This window comes from Lacerta agilis, chromosome 8, assembly GCF_009819535.1.
Source record: "Lacerta agilis isolate rLacAgi1 chromosome 8, rLacAgi1.pri, whole genome shotgun sequence".
Classification (NCBI taxonomy): Eukaryota; Metazoa; Chordata; class Lepidosauria; order Squamata; family Lacertidae; genus Lacerta; species Lacerta agilis.
This window is the reverse complement of record NC_046319.1, coordinates 33091209-33103916: the sequence shown is the minus strand read 5'-3', so window position 1 is coordinate 33103916 and position 12708 is coordinate 33091209. Positions and strand designations below refer to the sequence as shown.

Here is a 12708-nt window from a genome sequence, read left to right as displayed (position 1 = left end):
CTCTGTTCTCCTCATGCTGAGTTTTGGAGCCTATTCTGAGCCATACGGCATATTAAACATAATAAAGATGTTCACTTGGCAGAGGCAGCATGACTAGGGGTATTAGAAGAGCCATACAGAAGATATCAATAAATAAATAACTTTGTCTGCACAGAAATAAAAGTTTGAATATATACACATCAAAGTGTTTTATGGAAGTGAAAAATGAGTGGGTGGAATGATGTGAGGGTTGTTGAGATGGTTGAGCGATTTTGTTTTTTGGGGTTGTGGTTTTTGCGGTTCATAGTTGTTTTACTTGTTCATGAATTGTTTTAGAGGCATTTATTTAATTGTATTACTTAAACCGGGGGTCAGCAACCTGCGGCTCCGGAGCCGCATGCGGCTCTTTTACACGGCTGCCGCGGCTCCGGGACTTCGGGACGGATACGCCCGCCCACTTCTCCAGCTGGCAGCGACCGCCCTCCAGTTGGCCGGCGGCCCGCCCTCCGGAGGCTGAGGGCGCTGCTCAGGGGCGTACCCAGGATCACCTGGCCTTGAACAGTGGGGCAGCGGGGCTCGGAGGCGGTGGGGACGCAGTAGAGGTGGCGCAGCTCAGCCGAGGGCTCTGGCGCGCACGCTCCTTCGGGAAGAGATGGAGCTGGGCGAGCGGGAGGGGGAACTTTGAAGACCCCGCCTCCGCCTCCGAAGCAGGCGCCTATGGGAGAGGCCGCCCCCCGAGCCTGCCTGGCGGGACCAACCCTGCCCAGCTCCGGGAGTCTTCCTAGCGTGGGAGGCGGCCTTGGGGCGGACAGGGGAGCCCCGGGTCGGCAGGTATGTGGGACCCCGCGGCATCCAGAGGCAGCTGGGAGGCGGGACGGGATGGGGGCAGGAAGGGGGCCTTCAGACGCGTCCCCGCACGGGCACTGGAGGCCAGGACTCCTCGGCTGGGTCGTGGGACCGCGGGGGAGGGCTGGCCGCGGTTCCTCTCGGAAGGCTGCTGGCTGCTGCGTCGAGGCAACGACGAGGTAGGCAGCTGCGGGCTGGGCCAGGGGCGGCGGGTGGCGGGCGAGGGGGGAAGCCCTCTTTTTAAAAATGGTCGAGGAAGCGGCGCCTGTTTCCCTGCCGCTGCCTCCTTCGCTCCTGGTTCCGCTCGCAGCCTCAGACCGAGCTCTCGCGGGCGCGCTTCTCTCTCCGCCCCGGAGCAAGGCCGGGACGTTTTGCAGTTTTTCCTCTGTCCTGAGTGTGTGTTAGGGGAGCCTTGACAAAGCACCTGTTGGCGTGGAAGAGAGGAGTCCTAACTTGGATCTGTGTTCATGTGCAAAATCTATCGCCATTGTCATTAAGGGGGCAGGGAACTCCCCTAAAAAGGTTTGAACACTACGAACTACTACAGCCACCTGTATGCAAGTCAGCACAAACATCACAGGCTTCTCTGGTGCAATTCTGTGCTTTATTTAGCAAGAGAGGTGGTTGGAAGAGGTGAACATAGCCTCTGGTCTGGAATATTAAGGGTAAAAGACACTAAGATTATTGTAAAAGCCAGCCGTCTTCAATATGACATGGGACAAACATTTAACACAAGTGTGCAGTTGAGGACTCCTTTTTTTAAAAAAAAACAACAACAAATCAAATATTTGTATGCTGTTGCAACCCACCTTGGATCAGGCTGTGACCTGGTAGTGGTCCCCAGGGTGGATAAAAATGAATGATTTTTTAAAAATTTAAATCGGATTTTTTATTTATTTAAATCGCATTTTTTTAAATTTAAATCGGATTTTTAAAAATAATATGCAGTGTTATATTTGTTTTAAATGTCGCAATGGTTTTGCGGCTCCCAGTTTTTTTTTCCCTTCGGAAACGAGTCCAAGTGGCTCTTTTGGTCTTAAAGGTTGCAGACCCCTGACTTAAACTGTATTACTTAAAATGTGGAATTATCATGATGATTAGTAGTTGTATGAGGGGGAAAGCATTGTTTGGTTCTGAATATGAACTGTGCATTGTAGCCCTTACATTATAAATTGCAATGAAAAGGAAATAATCTCACTTAGAGGTTTTGGTTGAAATATGACATGGTATATAAATGAACTAAACAGATAGAGGCATCTGGATATGACTGGTAGATTTTTTTTTTTTAAATTGTATTTTCATTGGGGATAATGGGAATTCCCAAGCCCTGTGTTTCTCCCCACCCCCCATTCCCTGGTAGGTCATCAGCAACATAATTTTTTCTGGTGTTCTCAGTATGTATAAGGTCTTTCTCACGGGGACTAGAATGCTGCAAAAGCAGCAGCTCACTGGCATGATATGTCAAGGGTGCACAGACATTTTCACTATACACCAATATAATGGTGCCCAAGGCCTCTGCTGTACTAGTTTGGGATCTGGACCCAGTATTGGGCCAGGAGGCCAAATATTTCACTCTAGTGCCAGAACTAAGAAGTATTCCCCCACCCCCACCCACCAGGAAGCTGTGCTTTGCTGCCTCTGCACCACCATGAATGGTGAATTGGTCCTCTGCACTGTGTGTATATATATATGTATATAATGGGTGTCCATTTATATTTTTTATGTGCATTATTGATTTTTCCCAGAATAATATCAGTTCAATAAAAAAAGACACTGAATTACAAGGTGTGGAGAAATAGCAAATCCCACTTTATCTAATCAATATCTCCTCATCTCCCTGAATAGTGAATTTCCCTCACGGGCATTACATTTTCAGCATGCCATTGTTAAGGCTTGTCAAATTACAAAAAAAGAATTAATTGCATTGTCTTACTTAAATGTGTGTATTGTTGCTATTTTGACATTTAAAAGATCGCTGATGGGAGAGGATGTTGATGGCTGCTTGAAAGCCTCATGGAAAATCTTCCTTCTCAATCTAGACAAAAACAGAAAGGGGAGCAAAAGAAAGTTTTTGGATTACATCTCCCATCACCCCTGACAATTCCTGTTGGGGCTGATGGAAGTTGGAGTTGCCCTTGATCCAGGTTGAGGAATGGCTGGTTTAGCAGGAAGCGGGTCTTGTTCTTTTATTTCAATGCCCTGAGCTCATAACTTCTGCATTAGAAATATATATGGTGCATTTGCATCTAATGAAAGAGAGAGCTTCACAGATCAGCAGCCTATTAGAGATGGATCTCAATTCCATAAATATGAAAAGCTTTCCATAAGAAAAAGCCCATGCTGAACATAATTACAGTGGTCTACACAATAACAATTATGGCACTGTTGAAGTGTGGAAATTCATATATTCAGGGAGGCGCTTTGATAGTCAAACCAATCATCCTACAGTAATTTCCATCAAACAAACAGAATTGGTTCTTAATATGAAACAAAATTATTACCCAGCACTGTGTTGTTAGCCTTAAGGATTTTAGATGCCCAGGCCAAGCCCGGGATGATTACTATATCATTATTAACTGAAAACATTTTGTTCTTGCCTGCTGTTTCTCACATTATAAACCTGGGGTAACTGCTCCCAAAGTAGATGCTTATATTTCAAGTTTGTTTAACTGTGCTTTTGATTATATTTTGGTGAATAAATTTCACTCTGGACACATGCTAGAAAATAGTTCACTTCTTTGGACTTCACTGTGTGAAAGATACCTAGTGTTTTTGTCCTGGAGTGTCAAGAGTGCTCATTTGGGAATCTTATAAACCATTAGGGTGAGCACTTATGCATCACTCAAAGAGAGGACAAACCAGGGCATAAATTTGCATACATTTTGCATATGCTAATAGATGCACCTTGAGAAAAAATATTACAATTTAAATATAAATACTGAGCTTTCTCATTCTACCATTTAGGTGCCAACTGTTGATGGGTAATTTCAAGGCCCCTATAAATTCTTAGGATCCTTTATCTTTAAACCAGACTTGCACTTGACCACCCTTCAAATATGGGACTTTTTCAGATAGCAGATTGTCCTCTGTAAAGACTGAAATGTACCCACCCTATAAGATTGCCCCATCTCTCCAAAGGGATATTGTAGTCCTGGAAAAGGGTATAGAACCAACCATCCTGCAAAGAAAATTGACTGACATCTGGGTTGTTTTTTCATTTAGGGGGGGGGGAGATAGCTATAGGTGGTGGTGAGGATGAGGACAGAATTTTATCAAAAGATGTGTATAATGTGGCATGTATAACAATGCAGGAATTGATATTGTTTAGCAAAATGAGTGCTGTTGGGGAACTTGCTTCTCACTGAAATTAAGGAGCAAGGTGGGAATTAGAAGAAATCTGTGTGGATAAACTTGACATTGAGATTTTCCGAAAATCCTATCCTTTTGTGCAGAGGTCTTTGGATCCTGATAAAGTCCCACAGTCACAGTCCATCCTGCATGAATTGTTGGGAAGCTGTTAAGACCTACCCCAGTGCTCAGAACTTAAACCCTCACTGCAATGGCCCTTTTGACACTCATAAAGCTTGTAAATTCAGATTGGATTTCAGTGCCAAAAGTTCCCTCCATCAAAATTTGTCCCTGTCCTCTCCCCCCCCCCCCCATTTTGCTCATTGGCACCAGGTACGATAAACCAACCAAGTATTAATATACCCATTAGGTCACTGCAGTGCACTAAAAGAGCCTCTCCTTCAAGTTCCAAAGAGCTCAGAATGCTGCTACGAAGTAACCTGGAGCAGGGCTTTTAAGTGTGGCTGCCCCTTTTCTGTGGAATAACTGTCCTGTTGAGATAGCTGTGCTTCCCAGAAACAAATGAAGTCATTTTGGTTCTTACAAGCTTTCCCTGCAAACAGGTCTCTGCCAGGGTGATATTGTGCAGGGGTCCTGCTGGAGAGTTCCCACAGGCTACTGTGAGGGCAGAATGTTGGACTGAAGGAGCCTTTTGCAGATCCAGCAGGATATCCTTATATCCTTATGTTCCTATTGTTTTAAATTTATCTGCTTCTATTTTTTGTGTAGTTTTGAACTGTTTATTTGCTGTTTTATTGCATTCTGTATATAGCCTTGAGATATGTGTGGAAGGAATAATAATAATAATAATAATAATAATAATAATAATAATAATTAATGGACACTCATGCTCCTGTTTCTATCTCTTTCCCCCCTTTTGCCTCTCTCTAGTGGTATTTGATGATTGTCAAGGAAATCACAAATTGAACTTTGAAGTTTCAAACCCTGGCTTCAAGGTGGAACCAAATGGGGTTTTAGTTGCACTGAGAAATTTATCGGACACTGGCAGAACCTTATTCATTCATGCCCGGTCAGCGCAGGCTGAAGATACAGCAGAAGTATTGCTTGTCGACAGAAAAGAGAAACAAGGTTCTTTAAAGGTAAGACTAAAACAAATGTAGATCAAAAGTTTTCCTGCCGCTAGGGAAGATTACTTGGGACTAGCAATTAGATGGGGATGTCCTTTAGCCATTTTAACAGAGAATAGTCACTCCACCTTGATGTTATTTTCCAAAGACTATTAATAATATTTTATGCTCTGCATTGTGAAAGAACATTTGAAAGGAAAATGGTATAGTAGTTCATATTGCATCCAAGCACTATGAACTCAGAAGTGTTACAGGAGCAGCTGACCCTTGAAAATCAAATAATTGATTTTGGTGTCTGCCCTGTAATGTGTTGAATGCTTCACTGATTTGAGGGGCTGTTCCACCCCCCCCATTGTGTTTTTATATGTTGTAACCCATCCTGCAAGAAAGAACAACAATTGCTAGATCACATGCATTTTTCTGAACTATGTAGTCATGAATCTTGTCAAAGGCATCAATCCAGGTCCACACTCCATACTTAACTACTCCAAAGTGGTCTGACTGAATGCACTGAGATTGCCCCAGCGGGTATGTTATTGGGGAGTATTCCATGCTTGTGTTGCTTCCAGTTTATCCCTTTCAGGACAGACAAAAGGAAGTACTTCTTCAAAGAGTATATCGTCAAACCATGCCATTTGCTTCCTTGAGATGCTGTGATAGTCATTGACGTAGATGGCTCTTAAAAAAGAAAAAAAGAATTAGACAATCCCTAGCTACTAGTCATGATGGCTATAGAGGCCTTGTTGATTGTTGCTGGAGAACAAGAGTAGGGAAGGGTCATTGTCAACATGTCCTGATGCTCTTCCCAGAGACAGTTGGATGCCCATGTCAGGAAACAGGTTTCTGGAATAGATCAACCTTTGGTCTGATCCAGACAGGCTCTTCTTATGTCCTTTCATATCCAACTCCTTTCATTTTTTGCAATTTCAATCTAAATCCAGCCTCGTCTTACAATGAAGGAGGTGGCAGAGAATCGAGGTCCTTTTGCAAACTGATCAAAATGTTTACAGCACATCGAACCACATAACAAAAGAATATCTGAGATAGCCTTCGTTTCTGCACCATGGCATTTAGCAAAGAGGCAGTCATGACAATGACTTACAAGACAATTACGCCAGGTACCTTTTTTTACAGACCTATAATTTAGGACGACAAAGAAGCCATAATGAGGAGGTTATAAAGGATGACTGATCCATTGTCTCTCTCCACTATTTAGCTCATCAGGCAGGCGGCAGTTTCATCACATTTCCCGCAGACTTGGTAGTTTGACTTAAATCTTCCATTTAAGAGAAATGTTGGCTGGGAAGAAAAGGCTAAGCCAACTTTTCAAACTCTTTCCTCAGCCCAATGTGTTTTGATCTCAACTTTGATCTGTAGAATGTCTCATGCAGATTCCGTGGGCAGATACATGTTTTCTCTTTCGTGTGAACCTCCTTTGAGGCTATACAGGGGTTGGAATGAATGGATCACTCTTTCCAGTGCATGGCAGTTTCACATGTTCCGTTTCCCACATTAATAAGAACTTAAGAAGTGCCATTTTTGATCAGGCCAATTGCCCATCTAGCCCAGCATCCTCTTCTTACAGTGGCCCAACAGATGCTTGTGGGGAAACCCGCAAGCAGTACCTGAGTCCAAGGGCACTCTTATCTCCTGCGGTTCTAGTAACTGGTATAAGAAAGCCCACTGCCTCTGGCCATGTGATATGCAGTGTTATATCCCCATTGGGACTCATGGGATAGAAAGCAGAGAGCCCAACAGTAGGTGAAGCTAAAGCCTATGAGAGACAGTGCCAAATAATTATAGTTTTGTCCTCATCCTCCTTCCTGCTGAAAACTGAGACTAAGGAGGAGGAGGAAGCTTACAGGCAGTGCCACCTCCAGGAATGATTGTAAGAAAGAGGGCAGGAAGGTGGGGGCTGGCTGAAGGCAATCTGAGGTTGGTGAGGCAGTGCCCCATTTACTCTAATAGCCCAGTTTTATGTGTCTATCTGGAAATTCATATTTAAGTACATATAAAACCATTGCCATTTTTTCCAGTTAGCTGCATAGAGTACAGGTATGTCTCCATTTGACATCTAAGGCCCTCTATTGAGGTTTAGTCGGTGGGCTCAAGGAACAGGGCCTTTTCTGCTGTGGTGCCAATGCACTGAAAAGTTCTCCTCAGAGAGGCCTATATGGCCCATTTCCCGACTCTCAAAAAGGGGGCCTTTGAGTGAGGCCAAACCAATGTAGGGGTTTATAGGGTTTTTTTTTGGGGGGGTGTTGTTTTTTTGTTTTTGTTTTACTGCTACTGAGTTTGCTACTAAGTTTGCTATCTTCTCTAACTTCTGATTTCTTATTGCTACTGTTTTTATTATTGCTGATATTGTCACTATTGCTATTGTTGTTGCTTTTATTGTATTGCAAGCATTATGATTAATTTTGCTTTCTATGATTCACTGATTTGAGTTTTCTAGTGGAAGACAAATGATGTCCAGGCATCAGGCAAAAATGTTTCTCTATAACCAGGCCCTTGCACTGATTAAACAATCTATGGTCTTTTAAATGTGTGTGTGTGGAGGGTGGGGTGTCGGTTTGTTTGTTTTATTATCTATTTTGCATTCCCATTTTGTATTTTTATGCCCTGTGATCTTTGGATAAAGGGTGGTATACTAATTTGACAGCATATCACCCTGGACCACTTTACTGGGGTACCCCACTTCCTTTGAGTGGGGTGGGGCTAGGGATCCAACCCACTGCCTTATCCGCTTACAAGTTGTGACAATTGCTCAGGAGGTAGGCAAAATCCCCCAAACAGGCCCAATTTGACTAGAGGGGAAATTCCTGCCAAGTCCCAAATACCATGACTGAGTATTTCCATAGCAAGGGCTAAGCATGACCTGCCCGCTCACCTTCAGAGAAGGTCAAATAAACTGTAGAGGGTGGGAGGTTTGGAGATCCAGCTACGACTGAGCTATAGGGTTCAGACATGGCCTCTTTGAATGTCCAGGGAGCACACCACACTGGAGGCGGTGGTGGTGGCGGGGGGGGGGAGGATTCCCCTCCAGTCCTCTCTTCAGGCCATGCAAAGTGGCCCATCTGTGAATTAGCTGGTGCCAGGGCAAGCCACAGTAACCACACGGCCAGTGGAGGAGGAAATTTCATCCTCTGCTGGGTGCAAAAGTCCTTCCCAGCCTGACAGTAAGCTGCGCCACGCTGCAACCACCACTCCACATGAAAGGTGAGCAGCATGTGTTGAGCTTTGCTATCATCATGTGTGCAGTGTGCACTTTTTTTGTGTGGTGTAGTGGTTAAGAGCGGTAGACTCGTTATCTGGGGAACCGGGTTCGCGTCTGCACTCCTCCACATGCAGCTGCTGGGTGACCTTGGGCTAGTCACACTTCTTTGAAGTCTCTCAGCCCCACTCACCTCACAGAGTGTTTGTTGTGGGGGAGGAAGGGAAAGGAGAATGTTAGCCACTTTGAAACTCCTTTGGGTAGTGAAAAGCGGGATATCAAATCCAAACTCTTCTTCTTCTTCTCTTCTTCTTCTTTGACTTAAACCTTTATCCAGCACCTTGCAGGCTCCCCAGTTGCCCACTCTTCCTGATATTATTTTTTTTTTTTGGGGGGGGGGGTGTTCAATTGAGAGGCATTATCTCATTATGTCCGCCACCTGGCCAGATTTGAAGCACAGACACCTGGCAAGACTGCAGTGTGCAGACCACTAACGAGATGGGGGAGGGGGGAATGCTCAAAACACCACCTCAAAAGTAAGGAAAGTATGGCAGAAATCCTGCACCCTACCCATGAGAATTTCACCCAAATGTTATCTCCCATGTGATCATTTTCAAATGCAATTCATTTTCTCATTAACTGATGGAGATTGGTTGGGGGGGCATGACAGGGGGGAAAAAAATCCCCTAATTTTAAGACAGATGTCTCCAGTTGCTGACACTCTAGCTTCTACATCTACAGAGTGTTTTTCTCTCTAGGCTAAAAGCTTTGCCAGACACACATTCTCGATATGGTCTGTTCCCAGCCTCTCAAACTTCATCCGGTGTGATTTTACAAGAGGCTTGGCTGCTTTTATTTATGCTTTGTAGCCAGAACATGTCAGCCGGCAAACAGTGCCACGTCTCCATCTGTGGGCAAGATGAATCTTGGCTAAGAAAAGCTCTGCTGGAATCTTAGCTTGTTAGTAAAATTGTGTAGGGTTAAGAATAGGCAGATGCTGGTTTGCTGCTTAGCGTTTCATTCTGCAGATGTAGTGGAACCTCATTTAACGAGAGCGTAAGTAAGCTTGAAAATCTTTCCCCACTGACTGTGACTCTGCTCCTGTTGGAATGCTGTAGCTGACACCTGTGAAATCCTGTTGTTAAATTGCCCTATTTGCGGGAACCTGACATATCTGGGAATGACTGATGGCTCAACGGGCTCTTAATATGTGGGCTGCCATCTGAGGGAAACTTTGCTCTGGAGAACAACACCTCAAATGGTCCTGAGGCACATGATGCAGGGTTTTGTTTTTGTTTTTGGGTGAAGCTAAGTGGACTTGATCCTGACAATTGTTTGCATGGCAGATTATTTGGAAACCATGGACACAATTGGGTGCAGAGTTAAGCACATGAGCAATGCAATTCCATCTTTAAATTGCAGTGTGTGAATCCACTGCAGATCAACCACTACTGATGTAATGTGCTTTATGTGGGTCTTGTATCTGATCTGGATCCGGAACTGTTATATTGCCATGATAAATAAATGCTTGACTCTTGATCATCTTGGCAGACTGTAAAGTGGTGCGCAGTGGCCAGACCATTCAAGGAGTAGATGGCTGTCATCAAGCTACCCCTCTGCTGAGAGTCTTCACAGGTTGCCAGTTAACGTTGCAGGTTGTAGGTTCCTGTGTTAATTCACAAGGCCCTAAACAACTGGCCCCAAAGAACCTCAAGGACCACCTAGTTCCTTATGCTCCACCTAGATCACTGAGATCCTCTGATGGAGCACTTCTGCTGGTTTTCCACGCCCCTAATGTTTGGTTGGCCTTTCCTAGGGTCTGAGCCTTTAGGTGGCTGGCCCAGCCCTGTGTAACTCCTTGCCCAGTAGGTATCATCCCTGTTTTACCCCAACAGCAACCCTGCTTGAGAGAGAGAATTCATAACAGATCTAACTATAGGAATGAAGCAGGGCTTGTCCCCCCTCGTAGGGGATTGTCATTCCATCAGAACAGAGGGAGAGAAGGGAACCAGGGCTGTCCCATCTGAGTGACCATCCGCCCTGGTCCCTCCTGAACCGACTCCTAGAGGCCAGCTACCTGAACTGTTTCCATCCCAGGTGCTTATTAAAACTATAACTTTAATTAACTGGTGCCAGACCCTTGCTCCCCCCCTTCTTCCCTCTTCCTCGCTTTTTCCTTGTGTGCCATGTCTTGTAAGATTGTAAGCCTCAGGTCAGGGCCTGTTTTACTGCTGATCTATACAAGCTGCTCCAGAAGCCTTTTAGGCTAAAAAGTGGGGCAAATCCTGTTTAAATATATACATGAAACCAATTCAGATCCATGTCTTACAAATCACAGCCCAAACAACAGCTGCAAACTTCTAACCAATACACCACACTCTCATGATTTCCGCTCTGCATACAACAAATGTAAACTTCGCAATAATCAAACCTCGTAATAAATCAAACCTCAACACACAATTGCTATTATTCCATTTAGCCTTCGTGCTTTTGTATAATGTTTTCCCTCATGAAGCAGTCCAAACGCTGAGCTCTGTAATTTATTGGGGCTGTGGAGACACAGCACCCTAGTGTGGGTTTTCCTCATCAGCATACCCATAGCTTCACCATATTTGGCTCTCACTGAGCTCCACTTTGAAAGCTCCACTTTGTTCTGAGTCACAACCTTGGGCGAATAAATCATCACCTCTAAGCAAGGAGGGAAATATGTTTAATCAACAATTAGGCTTATGCAACTAGAGAGACCTCAGTTGCATCTAGAAAGCTGAAATGTATCCCACTGTCAGTATATAATTGGGGCAAAGTTGCTTAGTGTTTTTTGAACAGTGAGAGAATACAGCAAGGATAGGAACTCTTTTGAACCTGAGGGCCACACTTCTTTCTGGACAACCTTCCAGCAGCTACATGCTAGGGGTGAACGGAGCAATAGATATATTTTTTACCTGTGTACAATAGACTGGCAGCAACACGTTGGATGGGATCATTGACATTAATGAACTTAACTTCAGTGAGTCTACTCTGAGTAGGACTAGCATTGAATACCACAATAGTCCTCTCTGACCTCCATCTAGGTAGGCAAGAGTTGTTATCAGAGTTCACACTCATTTTGCAGCCAGGCAAATGTGAAAGGTGGGGCTGGTGAGGGGTGTGGCCAGTGTGGGGCTGGGGCTGAAGTAAACAGAAATTTGGGTTTTCTCCAAATTGACAATTGTTCCGATTTAGCACAAAAGAGCAGGTTTTCCCTGAGAAAGGAGAAGGGAAAGGGGGGGGGATTCTCAGACCCATACTTTCTAGGTATGGGACAAGTGGGAGTATTGACAAGTCCACAGTGTTCTTAGGAACATAGGAAGCTGTTTTATACTGAGACAATCCATTGATTGGTCCATCCAGTGCAGCAGTGTTGACACAAACTGTGCCATGGCTCACTGATAGAGCATCTGCCTTGCATACAGCAGGTCCCTGGTTCAATCCTCAGATAGGAATGGAAGATAACCCTCTTTGATATGCTGTAAAGCTGCTTCCAGTCAGTATGGGCAGCATTGAGCTAGATCAGGCATGGGCAAACTCCGGCCCTCCAGATGTTTGGGACTACAATTCTCATCATCCCTGACCACTGGTCCCGTTTGCTAGGGATAATGGGAATCGTAGTCCCAAACATCTGGAGGGCCGGAGTTTGCCTATGCCTGAGCTAGATGAACCAATGGTCTGATTCAGTAGGAAGAAGCTTCTAATATTCCCATGACTGGCAGCACCTCTACAGTCCTCGATCCGCAGCCCTAATCTGGAGATGCTGTGGACTTCATGAAAATCAGCCACTTTGCCCTGGGCATGCACCTGGCAACCCCATAACTGTTGCATTTCCACATTCATAATGATACTACTTATGGGTTGCTTGGCTCAACTTATCTGCATCCTTGCCCAACAGGGCTGTATTTATAGGAGCATGTTTTTTTGATTGATTAGTCCCTCATACGTTCCTGTAATCTGTTGGTGACGGACATGCTTTCAGCCAGTTCTACGTAAGTGTGCCTTGTCAAGGGGTCAAGATTAATAGCTCCTTCTTCTCCATCCTGAGTGCTTTGAGAAAAGACTTAATTGCAACACTTACGCCAACTCATAATCATCCTGAAATGCGTTTTTCAATTAATAAACCAATCTTCAAATGCAGTGAACACACTGTGAGATGAATAATACTTGATAACAACAAACCGAGCTTTTGTGTGTGTGTGTGTG

General features: G+C 44.6%; 1 protein-coding gene across 1 annotated transcript in view; it reads left to right on the top strand.

Moving 5' to 3' along the window:
• Nucleotides 1–12708, top strand: part of CDH13 (cadherin 13) — a 587120-nt gene that overhangs the window by 206129 nt on the left and 368283 nt on the right. The window contains 1 exon segment of the mRNA XM_033156828.1: nt 5065–5273. Coding sequence (XP_033012719.1) covers nt 5065–5273 — 209 coding nt within the window.